Source organism: Grampus griseus (genome assembly GCF_964374135.1).
Source record: "Grampus griseus genome assembly, chromosome: 3".
NCBI classification, from domain to species: Eukaryota; Metazoa; Chordata; class Mammalia; order Artiodactyla; family Delphinidae; genus Grampus; species Grampus griseus.
In genome coordinates, this window is record NC_139019.1 from 154,283,813 (window position 1) to 154,300,920 (window position 17,108).

Sequence of the window (17,108 nt, forward strand, 5' to 3'; positions counted from 1 at the left end):
TGAAGCGGAGATACTGAAATCACCAGGGCTATAGGGTTGGCAGTCAAAAGGCATTAATAGGGCTTCCCTGGTGGCGCAGTGGTTGGGGGTCCGCCTGCCGATGCAGGGGACGCGGGTTTGTGCCCCGGTCCGGGGGGATCCCGCATGCCGTGGAGCGGCTGGGCCCGTGGGCTGTGGCCACTGGGCCTGCGCGTCCAGAGCCTGTGCTCCGCGGCGGGGGAGGCCACAGCAGTGAGAGGCCCGCGTACCACAAAAAAAGAAAAAAAAAAAGCCATTAATAAATTAATGAAGCAGTCATGCTGAGTTGGCTCTCTGGGACCCCACAGCTTAAATTCACTTTGCTAGTAAGCCTGAAAAGTATATGGCAGTAGGAGCTCTTGAGACACCACCTCCAGTCACATTGGTGTAGCGAACAAAGTGTCTTACAACAGGCCCAAAATAATTTAATAGCTTTTGAGATTAGAGTGAACTGAAGTGTGCAGTTCAAAGAAAATGAGAAAATGGACATCTCCCTACTCATTTGATTTAAACTGTCAATGTTGCTAAAGTAACTGCAGAAACTGGTCTTCAAGTCACCTGGTAATCCAGCAGTCTTCTCAATTCCTAGCTATAGACTAGCTGGTTAGACTCATTTGAGGAACAATCTATTTAGAACATTTTTCATTATTTGGAGCAAATTATTAACTTACAGAAATAGCCTAAAATTCTTGTAAAATTCTAGTAAAAACTATCTTCTAAGGACTCTTATAATATATAACCTGTATATTAAAATTGCCTTTAAAGTATTTATGAAAGCTTATTTTAAACTCAATTTAAATTTGAATACATAAATAACACTCAAAGAAGGGAATTCTCAATATATATAACATTTTTACCTAAAACCTGAAAACTTTATTGCATATATATTTCAGTTCATGTTTCCTTAGATACTTGTTCCTCTACAGAACTAGAATTTATAAATATGGGCATATTTCATTAACTTCTACAACATTTTTTTGGCAATCGTAAGGAAGAACAAGACTTCTGTTAGAGAGATAAAATTATATATTAAGGATTAGGTAGAAAATGCCTACTTTAAAAACTGGACATCTCAGCAAACATTCATTTTATCTAATTGTGCTGTGATTTTAAAGGATTTTTTTTCCAGCATCTATATAAAAATTTACATTTATTTGTTAAAGAAGTAGTTTCTAAAAATAGACTCAATGCTCTGAAGAGTTGGGAAGTCAATTTTAAAGTTTATATATACAACAAACTATACATGTAACAATTAAAACATTTAATGAATTAATATAACCCCACCAATACAATGTTTGCTACTGTATTAAAAGCATTTATTCAAAATATGTCAACCTCCTTCCAAAGGATGAAAGACACATGAGCCCATTTCTTATACTATGAGGTATATGGTAACAACAACAAAAATCCTAAATACAAAAGGATCATCAGTTGCCTAAATATAAAATTGAACTTTGGCAAAGATATGAGTGTTATACAGAATACCACAGCCAATAAGGAGATCCTTAAGTTTACACCATCTCCCTATATCATAGCACTGTCCCCGTTCACTCTTCCCTTTCAAAGGGTGAGTTATAACCCTGTCCCAGATGACTCAGAATTTTAAATAGGTGGTCTGCTGATTAACACATATTTTCTCAAACCTCAATACTACAGCTATACAAATTACACTTTAAAAATATTTGAAACAGGTAATTGAATTTATTGGTTGACTATGAGTAGGAAAATACATCGGTAAAGAAAAGAGACCCTGTATATAAATATAATACTAGCTAGTTACAATTTGACCAAGAAGGTTCCACTGAAAAGAAGAGTAAAAGCCCTTGTTACCACCAGTCCACAGGTCATATTCAGTTTCCCATTACCCTTATCGAAGAGCTGCCTAGGCAAATGGGACATTCTTTGAGCTTAGTGCAGATAATGTGCTGGGTTTTGTTACATGAATGGTAAACAAAACTTAGTCCAGTGCATTACACAATTTAATGTATTGTAAATAAAGACTAGATATTCTATTTTAAACACTACTTCAACATACTGGTTACTAAAATTTATGTAACCAAAAAGAAGAGCAAAGTGAACATCTCAAAATACTGTTTACAAGTAGGGGAGAAACACTTGCTAAAGGTTTTCTTTGAAATATCTGCAGCATTTGTACCGGGTATTCTTATTGGTTCATTAAAAGAGCAAATTGCTATAACTGCTTTGCTTAGGTTGGCTTTTATACTTATATAGCATGACCCCAAAACCTTAAAAGTCACTATGGAAACGAATTCTATAAGTTTAAATAGTAAAAAATGGAATACTAAAATTGGAGTTTATTATTGAAAACCGGAAACCTTTTAAGAGCTTTGAAATTTTAATTTCAACATTTAGAAGTGCATTCTACCCAATTTAATAATGTCCTTAGGTTTCAAAGTGCTAACTCAAAATAAGTTTTCCTGGCTGTCACCAAATCAAGTAAAAATAAAAGCACATTTCTTGGAGATGTTCCCTGCCTATCTTCTAGGACTATTAAAGTTGCAATCAACAATTTATTTCTACAACTTTAGTTTAAATTATGCCATAAATTAATTTTGATGAACATTGTTTAAATTCTTAAAGCATAAATAATTATCACTAATACAGTAAACTGTACTTCAAGAGATTTACAAGGAACTGAGCGCCTCCAAATTTCTGATCATTAAAAACAGAAAATATACCCCGAATTTTCTGTAAAACATTCATAAAATGGATTTATCCAGTAAGAATACTGAAATTACATTATGGCAACACCACATTAAATATATTTGTTACAGAATTTTTGAAGAAAACCTATACTGTGAAAACATACTAGTTTTTATTGCATTTTAGGGAGTACGGATTATTGGAAATTATTCAGGACACAGAAGATACTTAAAACACAAAATCTTGCTTATCAGTCTATTTTGGTGTGACCATTTATTCCCTGTAGACTTAAAATATTTTTCTCTCTTTTAAAGGTTACAGTTGTAAATCTACACTCTTGGTTCAATTTATCACTATCTAATAAGGTGGAGAAGCTGTTCAAACTGACCCACAGAAGGTAGTCTGCCACAGAATGCAGTCTGCCTAGAAGAGGCAAGAACAAATATTTTCAAGACGTAACAGGCCATTATATCTTACTATGCTGCCCCCAAATTCAAATATTTTGTAGACAGTAACAAACACAGATGAAAACATTTTATGTAAAGCTCAAACCTTTAGCATCTAACAAGTGCACTCTAGTTCCAGCATCTATGAAAAGAATATATCCTCCATAAACAGAGTAAGTGCTTCTCCCCTTCCCCTTCCATAAAGCTCTCTGGACCTGTTATTATATAATGCAGATCATAAGAAAAGCAGTTTCCTTCATCTCATCAGTCCAACCAGCTCCAGCTTGCCCTTGCTGGAAATTGTCATGATGCACATTACCAACACAGTGTTTAGGATAAATGAGTAAACACACCTTTTATTCACACTTTACAAACAAAACAAAAAACCCAAAAAGAAACCCCATAAAAGTTATGCATTGGTTCTATATCAGTAATACCAGCTTTCCAATGTACTGACTATAAACTGGATGTGTTCGGTGCCAGCACAACTTAAAACAAAAAGCAAAAAATAAAAAACCATCACAACAAAATGTTTAAAAAAAAAAAAAAAAAAAAAAACTTCAAAGGAAAAACCAGGTCCCAGACAAAGATTCAAGATCAAAACCTTTTGGAGAATTTTTTCTTTTTTTTTAAAGAAAAAGAAAAAGAAAAAAAAAAGAATCATTTACTTAAACAGTATGAGATTTTATTTTCTCTTAAAAACAGAATAAGCACATTTAAGTGCTAAACATTTTTCATAAAATTTTAAGTCATTATCCAAAATGACTCACTCTCTGTATAAAAACTGTTACTAACATTCAACAATTTCTTTTCTTAATGCTCACATACATGGTGTCCTTTTGCTCCCCTGCCTGCAGTTGAAACAAAAGCAGTTAGACCAAGTTCCCTGTGAATTCATTTGATTTTTTTGAGAGAATGAATGAATGAGAACAGAACATATAGGAGTTAACTTTGCAAAGTTAAAGCTGGCTTTAATCTCTACTAACAGCACCATGGGCAAAATACAAGGTATAATATAACTTTTATCTTGGTTGACATGTTAAAATGACTTAGTCACTTTTAAAATGATCTGAAGTATTGTCTTAGGGACCTGTTTTGAAAATACATCTCATTTATTTTATACTGCTTCATAAATGGAAAATTACTTTTTTTTTAAAGGAATGATTTCTAAAAAACATGGAAACTAAGGAATACATAGAAAACAAAAAGAATTCACATGATACTAGTACTCTGGGTGATGAACAGCACTGTGCAATGACACCAAGAAGCAGTGCTTGGGTCTGGTGAGTAAAGACCCAGGGACCCACCCTATGAACATGTTCCAAAATGTGATATTCAATGCTTCACAATGGAAAAAAAGCCACAGCCCATACAAAAGCATTTTCATAAAACTCTGACAAATGTTAAACAGTATTTAAAAATATAAAAGAGGATGCACAGATTTTCTCTGCATGCACAGGCAGTGCTTGGTGAGAACAAATTCAGGCAGGCACAGTGGAGATAGGACAGGAAGTGTCTCAAAAAGGAGTTAAGAAGCTGTCCCTAAGCAGCTGTAATTTTGTAACTTAAAAAAGCTGAGGATTTAAAAATATCAGAATGTACATATATCAACCATTACATTCAGTCCATAATGCCTACAGATCATTCACTGCTCAGCTTATCTGTCCTGGTAGATAGTTTTTTGTAAAAACCCAGGAATTCATGGGTAAGTTGCCTCTGGTCCAAGAAAATGTCCTAAACTTTAAACAGATTTAGATTTAAAGAGCAATGTTCTCAATTTAAAAACAAAGTAGTACAAAAGGGCTAACAAAACCCTAACAGTGCAAATCATCAGCAGAGAAAGTCTGTTGCAACTTCTTTTACAAGCTGGCCTTTATAACACATGAAACAGGTAAAAAAAACTTAGCCTTAGATTACAATACAATCATTTCCAAATCTGATTTTTTTAGTACAAAATTTCATAAATCAGGTCTTCTGTGGATCATATACAATCATAAAGGCTAAATTTAAATTCTATATTTTACAAACAAGTCTGAAAAAGGAGGGAGTAAAGTATGGAAGAATGATCTCTGGATGTTATTACTGGCCTCAAAAAAGTAGTGCTACAGATTTCTGTGCAAAGAGAATATGCTGTTCAAACATTTTCCTATTTCAAGGCATGAAAATATTATATTGGATAGAAGAAACAGGAAAATTACTTGTAACAAATTAAAGATAGGTGCAAACACACCAGTCCCTGTCTAACAGTATATAAAGCATATCGGGCTCAGAATTTGTCTGTTTGCTAGCACCTGGCTTTCATACTATATCCTTATCAAATAATCAGATTGAAAACTCAAATCATCATTAAGGAAAAAAAATCCCTAGTGGCCATACCTCACTCCCCTATATTCAGATTTTTTACGAGTTTACGAGTGAAACTGAGGTCATCCTCTGAAGGTACTTGACTACCTCCTGCCAGGAAGGTGAATGCCGTTAACTTGGGGCAGGAAAGGCAGTAAGAGCTCCAGTTGTGCAAAAAGTGAGAAGTGGTCAGAGGGGATGAGTGGGTGTGGGCAGCCGCTGATATTGTTCTCAACTAGCCAATGGTGGTCCAGAGGTCCCAGGATGCCTAAAGTGTTCAGCTGAGGTTTAGAATAGAAGATGTAGTCAATTATACCCTGAAAAACAGAAGGCAAAAAGAAAAAAAAGACAAGGCCCCACATAAGATAACACTTGAACACTGAGAACTTTCAAGACATATCCTTAGAGTCAAACAAAGAAACTTATTAGCCTGTAGGAAAAGGCAATACTACATAAACCAAATGGCATCCCCAAATGTGAGAATGAAGAAAGTTTAGGGATGATAATCATTCTTCCTCCTATCTGGATCTTTTCAAAATCTTTAACAAGACCTAAAGAATCCTTCATGATAGGGCCTCTGCTTCTCTTTCCTAACTTAATTTGTGACACTTTTCCTTGCTCACTACTCCACTGCCATACTGGCCCTTTTTGGGGAGTAGGGAGGTGCGGTGTGAAGTGGGGTACATTCCTTGTAGGCGCCAAGCTCTTTCCTGCCCCAGGGCCTCCACACATGTCTGGAATACTTTCTTCTACTTGTCAACTGGCTAACTCCTTCTCAACCTTCAAGTGCCAAGTTTAATCACTTTCCCAAGGCCTTCCTGAATCCTGCCCTCACCCACTTAATAGCTCCTACCACCTCTGATTCTTTTCCCTTGCTAACGCACTCCCCCAAGGTGTAACTATATACTCATTTTTGTGGTTGAGACCTATCTCTCCCACCAGAACATGATTCCACGAGGGCCAGGCTGTCTCTGCTCTCAACAACCTCAACAGTACCCAGACACAGCATCTGGCACACAGCTAGGTTACTCTTGGTTTGCTCCTTTCCTCCCTATAACTTCAGACTCTCCTTTACATGCTCCTGGCCAAGAACATTTAAGCATGTTCAAGAGTCTTCTTCCTAACTTTCTATCAGGAACAGGAACAAGAGGAAAAAAAAAAATCCCTAATCTCTCCCACCTTTTAGTTATCACCCTCACCTCTTCTTCAATCAACCTGCTTGAAATAAGAATCTAAAAGTTGGTTTTTCCTACCTCATTGCTCAGTTATTCTCCAACTCATCATATTCTAGTTTCTCTGACTACTAGCTCTCAAGTGAAACAACTCTTATCAATATCTTTCTGAAGCTTAACACACACACCTCTTTCCCTAGAAAGGCTTTCTTTCCTTGCATTTAAGTTCCTATACTGTCCTGGTTTTCCACCTCTCTGGTTACTGTCATTTACATGTTAGTTTTCCCCAGTCTACTCCAGTCTCTCTTCAACTCTACACACTCATCTGTTCCCAGGGTTAAATCATTATCTACAGTACTGTGGATCCTCCAAAGCCAAATAAAAAAAAATTGTCAGTTTTCAACAGTTTCTCAAAGGAGTCTAAACAACCTCCCCTCTAAAATTAAGAACCAGTTAACACAAGTATTTACACTATTCTAATAGACAATCTAACCTGAATGATTATTTTCTCAGCAGGTTAGAAATGGAAAATTAGGATTTTAGAGAGCGTAAATGCAAAAGGTGGCTAAAAAGGACAGTTGAACACAAGTCCTAAACAACCACAGATAATAAAAATGAGGAGAATTACTAAGGAAAAGGCTCCATATTGTAATCCATTAATTGTGTAACAAGGCATATAAATAATATATATATTAGAAATTTTAAAATGGCTAATAATAAAAGACATTTTGGTTCTCAAGTAGTACAGTTTCAGTTAAACTGAAATAGAGATGGAACAAATTTGACAGCAAATTAAATATGATGGCCCTGCATATCCAGCTGTTAGTAATGAGCCTATAAAAAAAAATAATTGCCCCAAAAAGGTGACAGTTAACTCAGGATTTACTATCATTATTTCATCTGATTTCTTACCTTGGAAATGATTCTAATAGGTATCTATAAAGTACGGATGGGACTCTAATCACATGGAATTCTACATTAAAAGTAATAAAAGAGGGCTTCCCTGGTGGCACAGTGGTTGAGAGTCTGCCTGCTGATGCAGGGGACACGGGTTCGTGCCCCGATCCGGTAAGATCCCACCTGCCGCGGAGCGGCTAGGCCCGTGAGCCATGGCCGCTGAGCCTGTGCATCCGGAGCCTGTGCTCCACAATGGGAGAGGCCGGTAATAAAAGAATGCTGCTGTCAACTAGTTCGAGATGGCTTAATTCCATTCTGAGCATTAACATTTAAAGCCATCATAAAGTTATAAGACACTTTAAAGAAATGAAGGCTTTAAAAGTTTATTATCTCAAAACTCACCTTAAAATCAAACGTGTAATTTGTGTAAGGCATCAGGCCACTCTCATAGGCACTCTTTAACTTGAAACCATGAGTGATCCTTCCATTGGTTGTCCCATTTTTCCCATTACAGCTGAAGTTTGTAAGACTTTCATTATATCTCAGTTCCTTAAAGTCTTTATGATTTGTTTCTACTCCACCAGTGCTCAAATATTCCACAACACCTATAATGAAAATAAATGTACTTTTTGCATTGTCAAGTATAATACACAGTGTACAACACATAACTAAAAACATAATTCGGTAGTAAAGTTTTAAATCACACATATTCCCACTTTCTAAAATGTTTCACTGTTTTTCACATTTGCCAAAACTTGTATAAACCCATTTTTACATGGTTTTAATCATAGTATACTGAATATTCTATACTGTATCACATGAACTTATGTTCATATGTCTTCTCAATTATTTTTTTTAATGATTGCATAATACAACTGGGCTGATGTATAGTATTTGTTAAGCTAGTTCCTTATTTTTTTAAATTCATGTTATTTCTACCTTAAAAAAAAAAAGAATACTATAATCAACATCTTAGTATGTAGGTTTCTGCTATGCTTAGTATAAAATACCAAGATTAGGATTCATCGTGCCTAAATATACATTGGGTTGGCCAAAAAGTTCTTTCAGTGTTTTCCGTAAGATGGCTCCAGTAGCACTTAAGTTCATTCGAAACAATTTTGTTAGATTGTGACAGCAGTCATATCAGTGTGCATTTAAAAAGAAACTTCTCAAAATTGGTGAATTTTTGTGTAGCCATTTTAATACTGAAGATGGAAGAAAAAAAGCAACGTTTTCAGCATATTATGCCTTACTATTTAAACAAAGTTAAAAATGCAACTGAAACGCAAAAAAATTTGTGCAGTGTATGGAGAAGGTGCCGTGACTGACTGAACGTGTCAAAAGTAGTTTGCAAAGTTTCGTGCTGCAGATTTCTCAATGTTTAATGCTCCACAGTCGGGTAGATCAGTTGAAGTTGATAGCAATCAAATAGAGACATTAATTGAGAACAATCAACGCTGTACCACGCGAGAGATAGCCAACATACTCAAAATATCCAAATCAAGCGTTGAAAATCATCTGCACCAGCTTGGTTATGTTAATTGCTTTGATTTTTGGGTTCCACATAAGTGAAAAAAACCTTCTTGACCAACTTCCGCGTGCGATTCTCTACCGAAATATAATGAAAATGTTCCGTTTTTAAAACAAATTGTGATGGCTGATGAAAAGTGGATACTGTACAACCATGTGGAATGGAAAAGATTGTGGGGCAAGCAAAATGAACTATCACCAACCACACCAAAGGCCGGTCTTCATTCAAAGAAGATGATATTGTATATATAGTGGGATTGGAAGGGAGTCCTCTATTATAAGCTCCTTCCGGAAAACCAAACGATTAAATTCCAACAAGTACTGCTCTCAATTAGACCAACTGAAAGCAGCACTCGACAAAAAGCGTCTGGAATTAGTCAACAGAAAACGCATAATCTTCCATCAGGATAATGCAAGACCGCATGTTTCTTTGATGGCCAGGCAAAAACTGTTACAGCTTGGCTGGGAAGTTCTCATTCATCAGCCATATTCAATAGGCATTGCACCTTCGGATTTCCATTGATTTCAGTCTTTACAAAATTCTCTTAATGGAAAAAATTTCAATTCCCTGGAAGACTGTAAAAGGCACCTGGAACAGTTCTTTGCTCAAAAAGATAAAAAGTTTTGGGAAGATGGAATTATGAAGTTGCCTGAAAAATGGCAGAACGTAGTAGAACAAAACGGTGAATACGCTGTTCAATAAAGTTCTTGGTGAAAATGAAAAATGTATACACACACACACACACACACACACACACACACACACACACACACACACACACACACACACACACACACAGCCAACTCTGAAAGAGTTACAGAGCAACTTCAGCATCCCTGGACAGTATTTTTCCAATATGCGAAGCATACGATGGGTTCTGCAAATATTTAACTTTCATTTAATTAGTTAACAAGACTGGACATTTTCCCATGTGTTTGCTATTAAAATACTGTATTTTGCAACATGGAAATAGGTCCTAAGATCTGCATTATTTGACAAGAGTCTCTCTTGGCCCCTCAGATACTTTGTAGCTAAAAAGAGGATGCAAGGCATGTAGAGAAATTGCCGGTAATCCCCAGATGGCTTTGAAAGAAGAATTATGGATCTTAGACACCTTTATTTCCCCGAAATTTTTTTTTTTTTTTTTGCGGTACGGGGCCCTCTCACTGTTGTGGCCACTCCCGTTGCGGAGAACAGGCTCCGGACGCGCAGGCTCAGCGGCCATGGCTCACGGGCCCAGCCGCTCCGTGGCATGTGGGATCTTCCCGGACCGGGGCACGAACCTGTGTCCCCTGCATCAGCAGGAGGACTCTCAACTGCGCCACCAGGGAAGCCCTGAAAACGAATTTTAACATAGTTTCTAACTTATTATCTATTCTCTCATCTATTGTGATAGCAGTGATGTGCTACTGAATTTAACCACTCCGAGCGTGTGAATGTGTGTATGTGTGAATGTGCGCATTCTTGCATGCATGTAAGTCCAAGGAAAAGTATTCTTGTGTATGTATGTGAGAAAGTATAAACAAGGAGCCAAAAGACAAAAAGAAATACTTAGTTTGATATTACAAGGACTATGGCTTTTACTCACTGTACTAACTATGGAAAAGTATTTAAGAATAAGGCTTTCTGTATTCTTCTACTTTGTGATTAAAAATCAAGATTCTTGATCTTTTTTTGTTAAAATCACTTGCCTGATCTGTGTAAATAAAAAAAAATCTCAATTTCCACCTGAGGTGTATTTTTCTAATCAAGCCCATCAAAACTGGAGATCCTTTAATATACGGTCAAATTTAAACTGGATTTTATTACCACATGCTGGAATCCCAAAGAGTCTGTCTTAATAACCTTTTCAGAGTGTGCATTACATATAACCTGGGGATAATGAAATACAATTATATGTTCTTTAATAAGTTACTTCAAGTTATCACCTACGTGTTTACTGAAGATGATTAACATCCTTCCTCCTGAGGTTTTCCATAATACCATTTCATTTTCAAAATGGTTCCCCTACTCCACAACACATTTTTTTTTAACCTGATTCATAGCTGCCACTATAAATTGAATTTTCATTTTGACTAAATTTGGAATTATAAGAAACAACACATTACAAAAACATTTTAAGTCAGTAAGCATTCTATATAAAATAGCATTGTTTTGTTTTGTTTTGTTTTTACCAGAGTCCGGCAAAGAATTAAGATCTGCACACAACACCAGTGGAATAGTTCCAAATTCTCCCAATGCACTGGACTGGAGGCTTCTCGAGGCTTTATCAATGATGTTCTTCACTTCTGAGAGGAACATCATTGTTTGAACCAACTTCACATCAGAGTATTCAGGGTCCCAGTGCATATGAGCATTAGCCACGAGAATAAGTTGTTTTTCTGTTCCAAGATGTGGCTTTCCAGCTATATTAGACAAAAAGAAAAGAAACAAACAAAACCTGTCCATAACCCCATATATGCTCACAGGGTCTGAAAGCAAGTAATATCTCAGAATCTTGGGAATAATAAAGAAGTCTAAAATTTAGTTAACAATCTCCCACCTGATGACTGAATCTACCCTACAACAAACCTGAGAAATAGACATCTAACCTCTCGGTTGAGTACTTCCAGAATAGGGTATTCACTACTTGAACAGAGACAGCCCATTCTATTTGGGACAGCTTGATTTTTAAATAGTTCCATCTCCTTAAAACTTCTGGTCTTCTAGATGTCCTAAATTGAGCATCATAAAATTAAATTGACACCCTTTTTCTTAAGATATGTTTAAGATAGTCATTAAGTTCCATCTTTCATCTTTCTATCCCTCAGATTAAATATCCCCATTTCCAACTGTTCCTCAAGTGACAGAAGTTTCAGTTCGTAGCATGAAGGTCACTCTAAACACACATTTAATTTGAAATAAGTGGTCCATTTCTCCAAAACTCAAGACCTTTAAAATAATGACTAAAAAGGTCAGGAAGAGAAGTCAGCATACAGAATATCCCTGTTGCCAAGAAATTATGTAAGTGTATGGAGTTCTTCTCTCTGAGCAGTCATTTTAACTAATATTTACACTTCAGCATTTTATGTGAAAAATTCTTGAGGAGAAAAGAAAGCTGTTTTTTTCCTTTGGCTTTAAGCCTTTTAAGATTTGACATAGTTTTCTGGGCAATGTTTCCTCATCTTGAGCTTTGTGGTAGAGATAAATGGATATAAGGTTTTAGAATCTAAGATTTAAATTCTGAGTTTCTTCAGGTGTTAGACAAGACTATTAATATGTAACAAATTTTTTGTTTTCTATTAAATTTTGGAGGTCAATTTCATAGGAAGTGGAAAAGTCACTCACATGACATTTCAATCAATTCCTTTCGAAGTTCTAGCAGTACAGCAACTCCAATGTTATCTTTTGTCATGACTCTATTCAGCATAGCTTCAGACCCTTCTGAATTTGCCATTGCTAGCTGATTAAATTCAACAGTGTGTTTCTGAACCAAAGTAAATCTAAAACAAAAACAAACACACACACACAAATATAAAATTGAGAATACCAAGACATTAGCTTTGTGGAAAATGCAATTTTCCCCAACTTCCTTAACAGATATGATGGCATGTAAATTACATTATGGAAAATCCTCCACACTTAACACCAAGCTTCCCATGTCCATTTAAGTTGTTCTCAGTCTGTTACGGATACAAATAACATTTTGATAAACTTTTACAACTTAAGAAAATGTAGTCATCTTCTGTTTAGGTTTCACATTGGAAAATTCCATCTTATAATTTTAAAATAATTCTCTTCCTAAGTACACGCTTAAGAATCTCTCCACCATCCCAGAGGGAATGCAATTACAAGGTGTTTCAAGTAACAACTGGAGTTAAACCCTAGCAAACACCTGAAGAAACAGCAGCACTTTCAACATGCCCTCCAAAACACTATTTCTGATGAATCAAAACAAAACCCTCTAAGTCAACAGTACTGTTTTCTTGAGTAATAATGAAACGCCTCATTCTCTTATTTGCCAACTAATTTCCATTCCCTTGGCCCCCATCCTGCAAACAGAGAAAGTTTTCTTTTTAAGAAATAAGATGACTGGGAATTCCCTGGCAGTCCAGTAGTTAGGACTCTGCACTTCCACTGCAGGAGGCAAGGTTCGATGCCTGGTCTGGAAACTAAGATTCTGCATGCCATGTGGCTCAGCAAAAAAAAAAAAAAGAAAAGAAAGGAAGAAAGAAGATGACTTACTTTTCTGTCTTAAAGAATATTGCACAGCCATCAACATGTTTTCTTTCTTGTTCTGACATTGTCCTAGCTCTAGATTTAGGACTAAAGAATCCATTATAGCCACGTTCTTTCAGTTCTACCAGAAAAAAACTGTAATACTGTTCTGTTTCAACCTCCTGAAAAATTGTAAATAGCAGAGTTATTTCATAAGACAAAAATCAGTCCTATGCATTACCTTTATATGTACAGTTTAAGAACTTAAAAGAATTTCAAAGGACTGATCTGCAGAATGAAGAATTACATTTTTTCGATGTAATTTATCTGAAACCAATCAGAACACCTACCTGTCATTTTACAGGTACCAGTTGATAAGGTTAATTCTTTATTGTTTAGGAGTAAAGAACAGAAAGACATATACCCCTATGCATATATTTTTCCTTATATTTTAGAATTGGCGTAGAACAAAAATCAGAGAGGTAACAGGAACTCCACAGATCAAATTTCACACCACAAGGAGAGTGACTTGCCCAAGGTCATGTAAGTTATTATGAGAGTTGGACTGAGAACTCAGTTACTGTGCACCAGGTTCAATGCCCTTTCTACTTTGACCTAACTATTCAATTACCACTGGTAGTAAAGCAAAATTATACCTTCATAGTGTTACAATTTTAGTAACATTGTCACCCAATTAAAAAATAGTGTACAGGAGCATCAGGGAGGAAAAAGTAAACATTTAGCTGTCATAGCAAACACTTAAAACCCAGCTTAACCCATCTGCTTAATTTGGCAGCACACTGCTACAAAGCACAGCAGGCAGTGAATGCTCCCAGAATTCACTAAATACAGAAAAAGTCCATATTTTAATAACTGCTAAAGCTAGGACTTCATATGTGTCAGTGTAATGCGTTCCCAAGCTGTTCCTTGCTTGATCAATGTTGGGGCATTTCTGCAATTTAAACAAGTGCTCTTCTGGTGACTTACCTGAAGACTTATGACATCAGCATTGCAACTCAAGATTTCTTGAATAATGGCCTTTTTCCTGTAGTCCCAATTTAGTGCCCATGATGGACAGTAGCCATATAACTGCCGGGTCGCATATTTATCACAAAGAACATTATAGCACATGACAGAAAACAAGGCTGTAGGAAAGATAACTTTACTTATTCACACACGTGGCAGAAAAAAAAAACATAATTAATTTCAATAGTTTTCACTTAAATGCTAAGTTTGACTTTATTTATTCAATATATATTCACTGAAAAACTACTATATGCCAGACATGGCATAAGTAATGTTAGAAAATAAATGAAGGACAGATACGTGAACAAATTATAATATAAATAAATAATGTGTTTCCTGCTACAGAGGTACACACAGAAGGTTCAAAAACTAACAGAATACGATCTTAAGTCCTTCAGCCTCTAAGACCAGGGCTCCTCATTTCTATGTTCCCTCCACCACTTCAACTATTGTTAATGTAGAATGTGGAAACCCGACAGGTAGTTTTCTTAACAGGCATCTCTACTTTTCTTCTACAGAGCAACTACTATTAATTCACATGAAAGAAAAGGGGTATTATAGACCAAATCCTGTTGCACACATCACAGAAGTGCTCAAACTATTTTCATACAATTTTAAAAGGAGATTAGAGGTCATTAGTTCAATTTCTCTTTTAAGTAGGTGTTTTGGCTATCTTAAACTTTTGTATTATCAAATACATCTGGAACACAGTACAGTTTGGAAACTTACAGTATAGAAAGATTTTCATGTATTTATTATAACTGAATTTGATCAATACTTTAGAGCAGAGTTCCTCAACAGCAGCACCTCTGATCTCTAGCCACAAGATGCCAAGAGCACTTCTACCAGTTGTTAACAATCAAAAAATATCTCCAGGCATTGCCAAATGTCTTCTGGGGCATAAAATCGCCTCTGGTTGAGAAGTACTGCTTTATACCAAACTTTCCGTAGCATAGTCAAGAGGCCAGGTAATCAAGTCTTCGTTATTATCTCCCAAACCAAATCAACCTTAAGCATTCTACTGTAACACTGCCCAAAATCTAAAGCATACCAACAATACTATTAGGTTTACAAAGAAAAAGTAAAAATAAGATTTAAATAATTAGGCTACCAACCAGTTGGCCGTGTTCTGTCTGGTTCTTGTAACATAATCCAAGATCTTGGAGGTGGTTGTTCTGTTGAAACTAGTTGAATATAAAACACAAAATTAAACAATATTCTTACATGTCTTTCTAAAAAAAATGGTTTAATCAAATGACCACTTACTTCTTTTTGCAGTACCTGCCAAATTATCAAGCAAATAGTTCAGTAGCCTTCTTGTTCCATCTGGTTCCACATAGAGGTTCAATATATCCTGGGTAAGTGGATTTCCTGGAAATGTTTTTTAAATAGGTAAAATGAAACCAAGACAAATACTAAAATATTTCAAAACTGAAAAATATACCAAAATTATCAGATCATCTATAACAATGTATATTAACTATATATATTAACCATATATAACTGTATATAAAAAACTATATTAACTCAACATACCAAACTAGAATATTATTTTTTTTCAGCTTTTGATGTGAAGAATAAAAAAGATTCATACCACATTCTATAGAAGTATCCAAAAAATGATTATTAATGTACTGATGTCAATCTAGAAGATATCTAATAGTGCTCTGCATCTGACCCTGCCTCATCAACACTTTCATAATGATCAAAAGAGAGTAAAACTGGATTGGGGAAGAGTTGGAAGAAGGACTAGGCAAAGGAAAGGTGAGAACCAATATAATGAATCACAGAATCAAAATTTAAGAACGCTACAAAGTTAATAAGAAAACATCCTAATGACAAATGCTGTCTAGCACTTAGATTTTTTAAAATTCTAATGAATAAAGTAACAGGATGGGACAGACCTGGTTTAAGATTAAGCCACTAATGAAGGGGAAAACCCCAGGGCAGTAATCCAACAGTAAATTCAATCACTGTTTCGTAAGTGCCAAAAATGAAAGCTAATGCAATGATTTACATGTATTGTTAATAGTCTCAAATTCTCTCAGAAGGACTTCTTATGTACAAGGAACAGCATAGTACACTGTTTCAAAAGCAAAGTTCCTACCCATGCTCCATTTTAAGAAAGACTAATAAATTCTATAGATGGAAGATAGGTAAAATGATGAGAGATCTTAGCCATTCCAAATTTAAAAAAAAAAAAGGTATGGACTATAAGAATGATCACCACACAGAGAAAAAAGTATTTTTTTCCTTTTCTCTTGTGAAAGAGTAGACTCAAAAGGCAGAATGAGGACCAAGCTCAGAATAGAAGTGTTTGTTAAACATTAGAATTATTTAAGATGAAATGCCCTGACCTGTGAGGTAGTGAAGTATCCTTCATTAAAAGCTGGATTACACGGATGGGAAGAATCCTAAGTTAGGATTTTAAGAACTGTAAAGGTAAAAACATGCTCCTATAAGTGCAAGGTATATATTTGTAGGAAGACAAGTAACAATAGTATCATTCCCCATATGTGTACAGTTCTTTACAGATACCAGAGTCCTAAAATTTTCATTTAGTCACAATCCTATGAGATAGGTAGCTATAACCTCAAAGTTACCAGGACCCTGTTAAGGATATCTTGAGAAAATGAAGTCAACCAAAAAACTTCTCAGTACCAGGTAAGCATCCCATTCTAACTAGACCTACATTACTGCTGTTATTTTTACTACTTTCTAGTGCAAAAAATATTTAAAGGCAACTGCTGAGTACTTATAACTATGTGATCCTCCCTTCTAAGATCTTTCTATAAAATTAAAAACCATCCCCAA

General features: G+C 35.6%; 1 protein-coding gene across 2 annotated transcripts in view; it reads right to left on the reverse strand.

Annotated features, from left to right (window-relative positions):
• Positions 1-1,302: 1,302 nt before the first annotated feature.
• CNOT6 (CCR4-NOT transcription complex subunit 6) overlaps positions 1,303-17,108 on the reverse strand; it is a 66,952-nt gene continuing 51,146 nt past the window's right edge. Inside the window, exons 5-12 of one of the 2 annotated variants that reach the window (XM_082652127.1) lie at positions 15,576-15,665; positions 15,410-15,478; positions 14,256-14,413; positions 13,296-13,450; positions 12,399-12,553; positions 11,246-11,476; positions 7,943-8,145; positions 1,303-5,788 (exon numbers count right to left, since the gene is read on the reverse strand). In XM_082652127.1, coding sequence (XP_082508253.1) covers positions 5,576-5,788; positions 7,943-8,145; positions 11,246-11,476; positions 12,399-12,553; positions 13,296-13,450; positions 14,256-14,413; positions 15,410-15,478; positions 15,576-15,665 — 1,274 coding nt within the window. In that variant the 3' untranslated portion in view covers positions 1,303-5,575. Of the gene's footprint in view, positions 5,789-7,942; positions 8,146-11,245; positions 11,477-12,398; positions 12,554-13,295; positions 13,451-14,255; positions 14,414-15,409; positions 15,479-15,560; positions 15,666-17,108 lie in introns of both variants that reach the window. The other variant, XM_082652126.1, reaches the window with a different exon arrangement.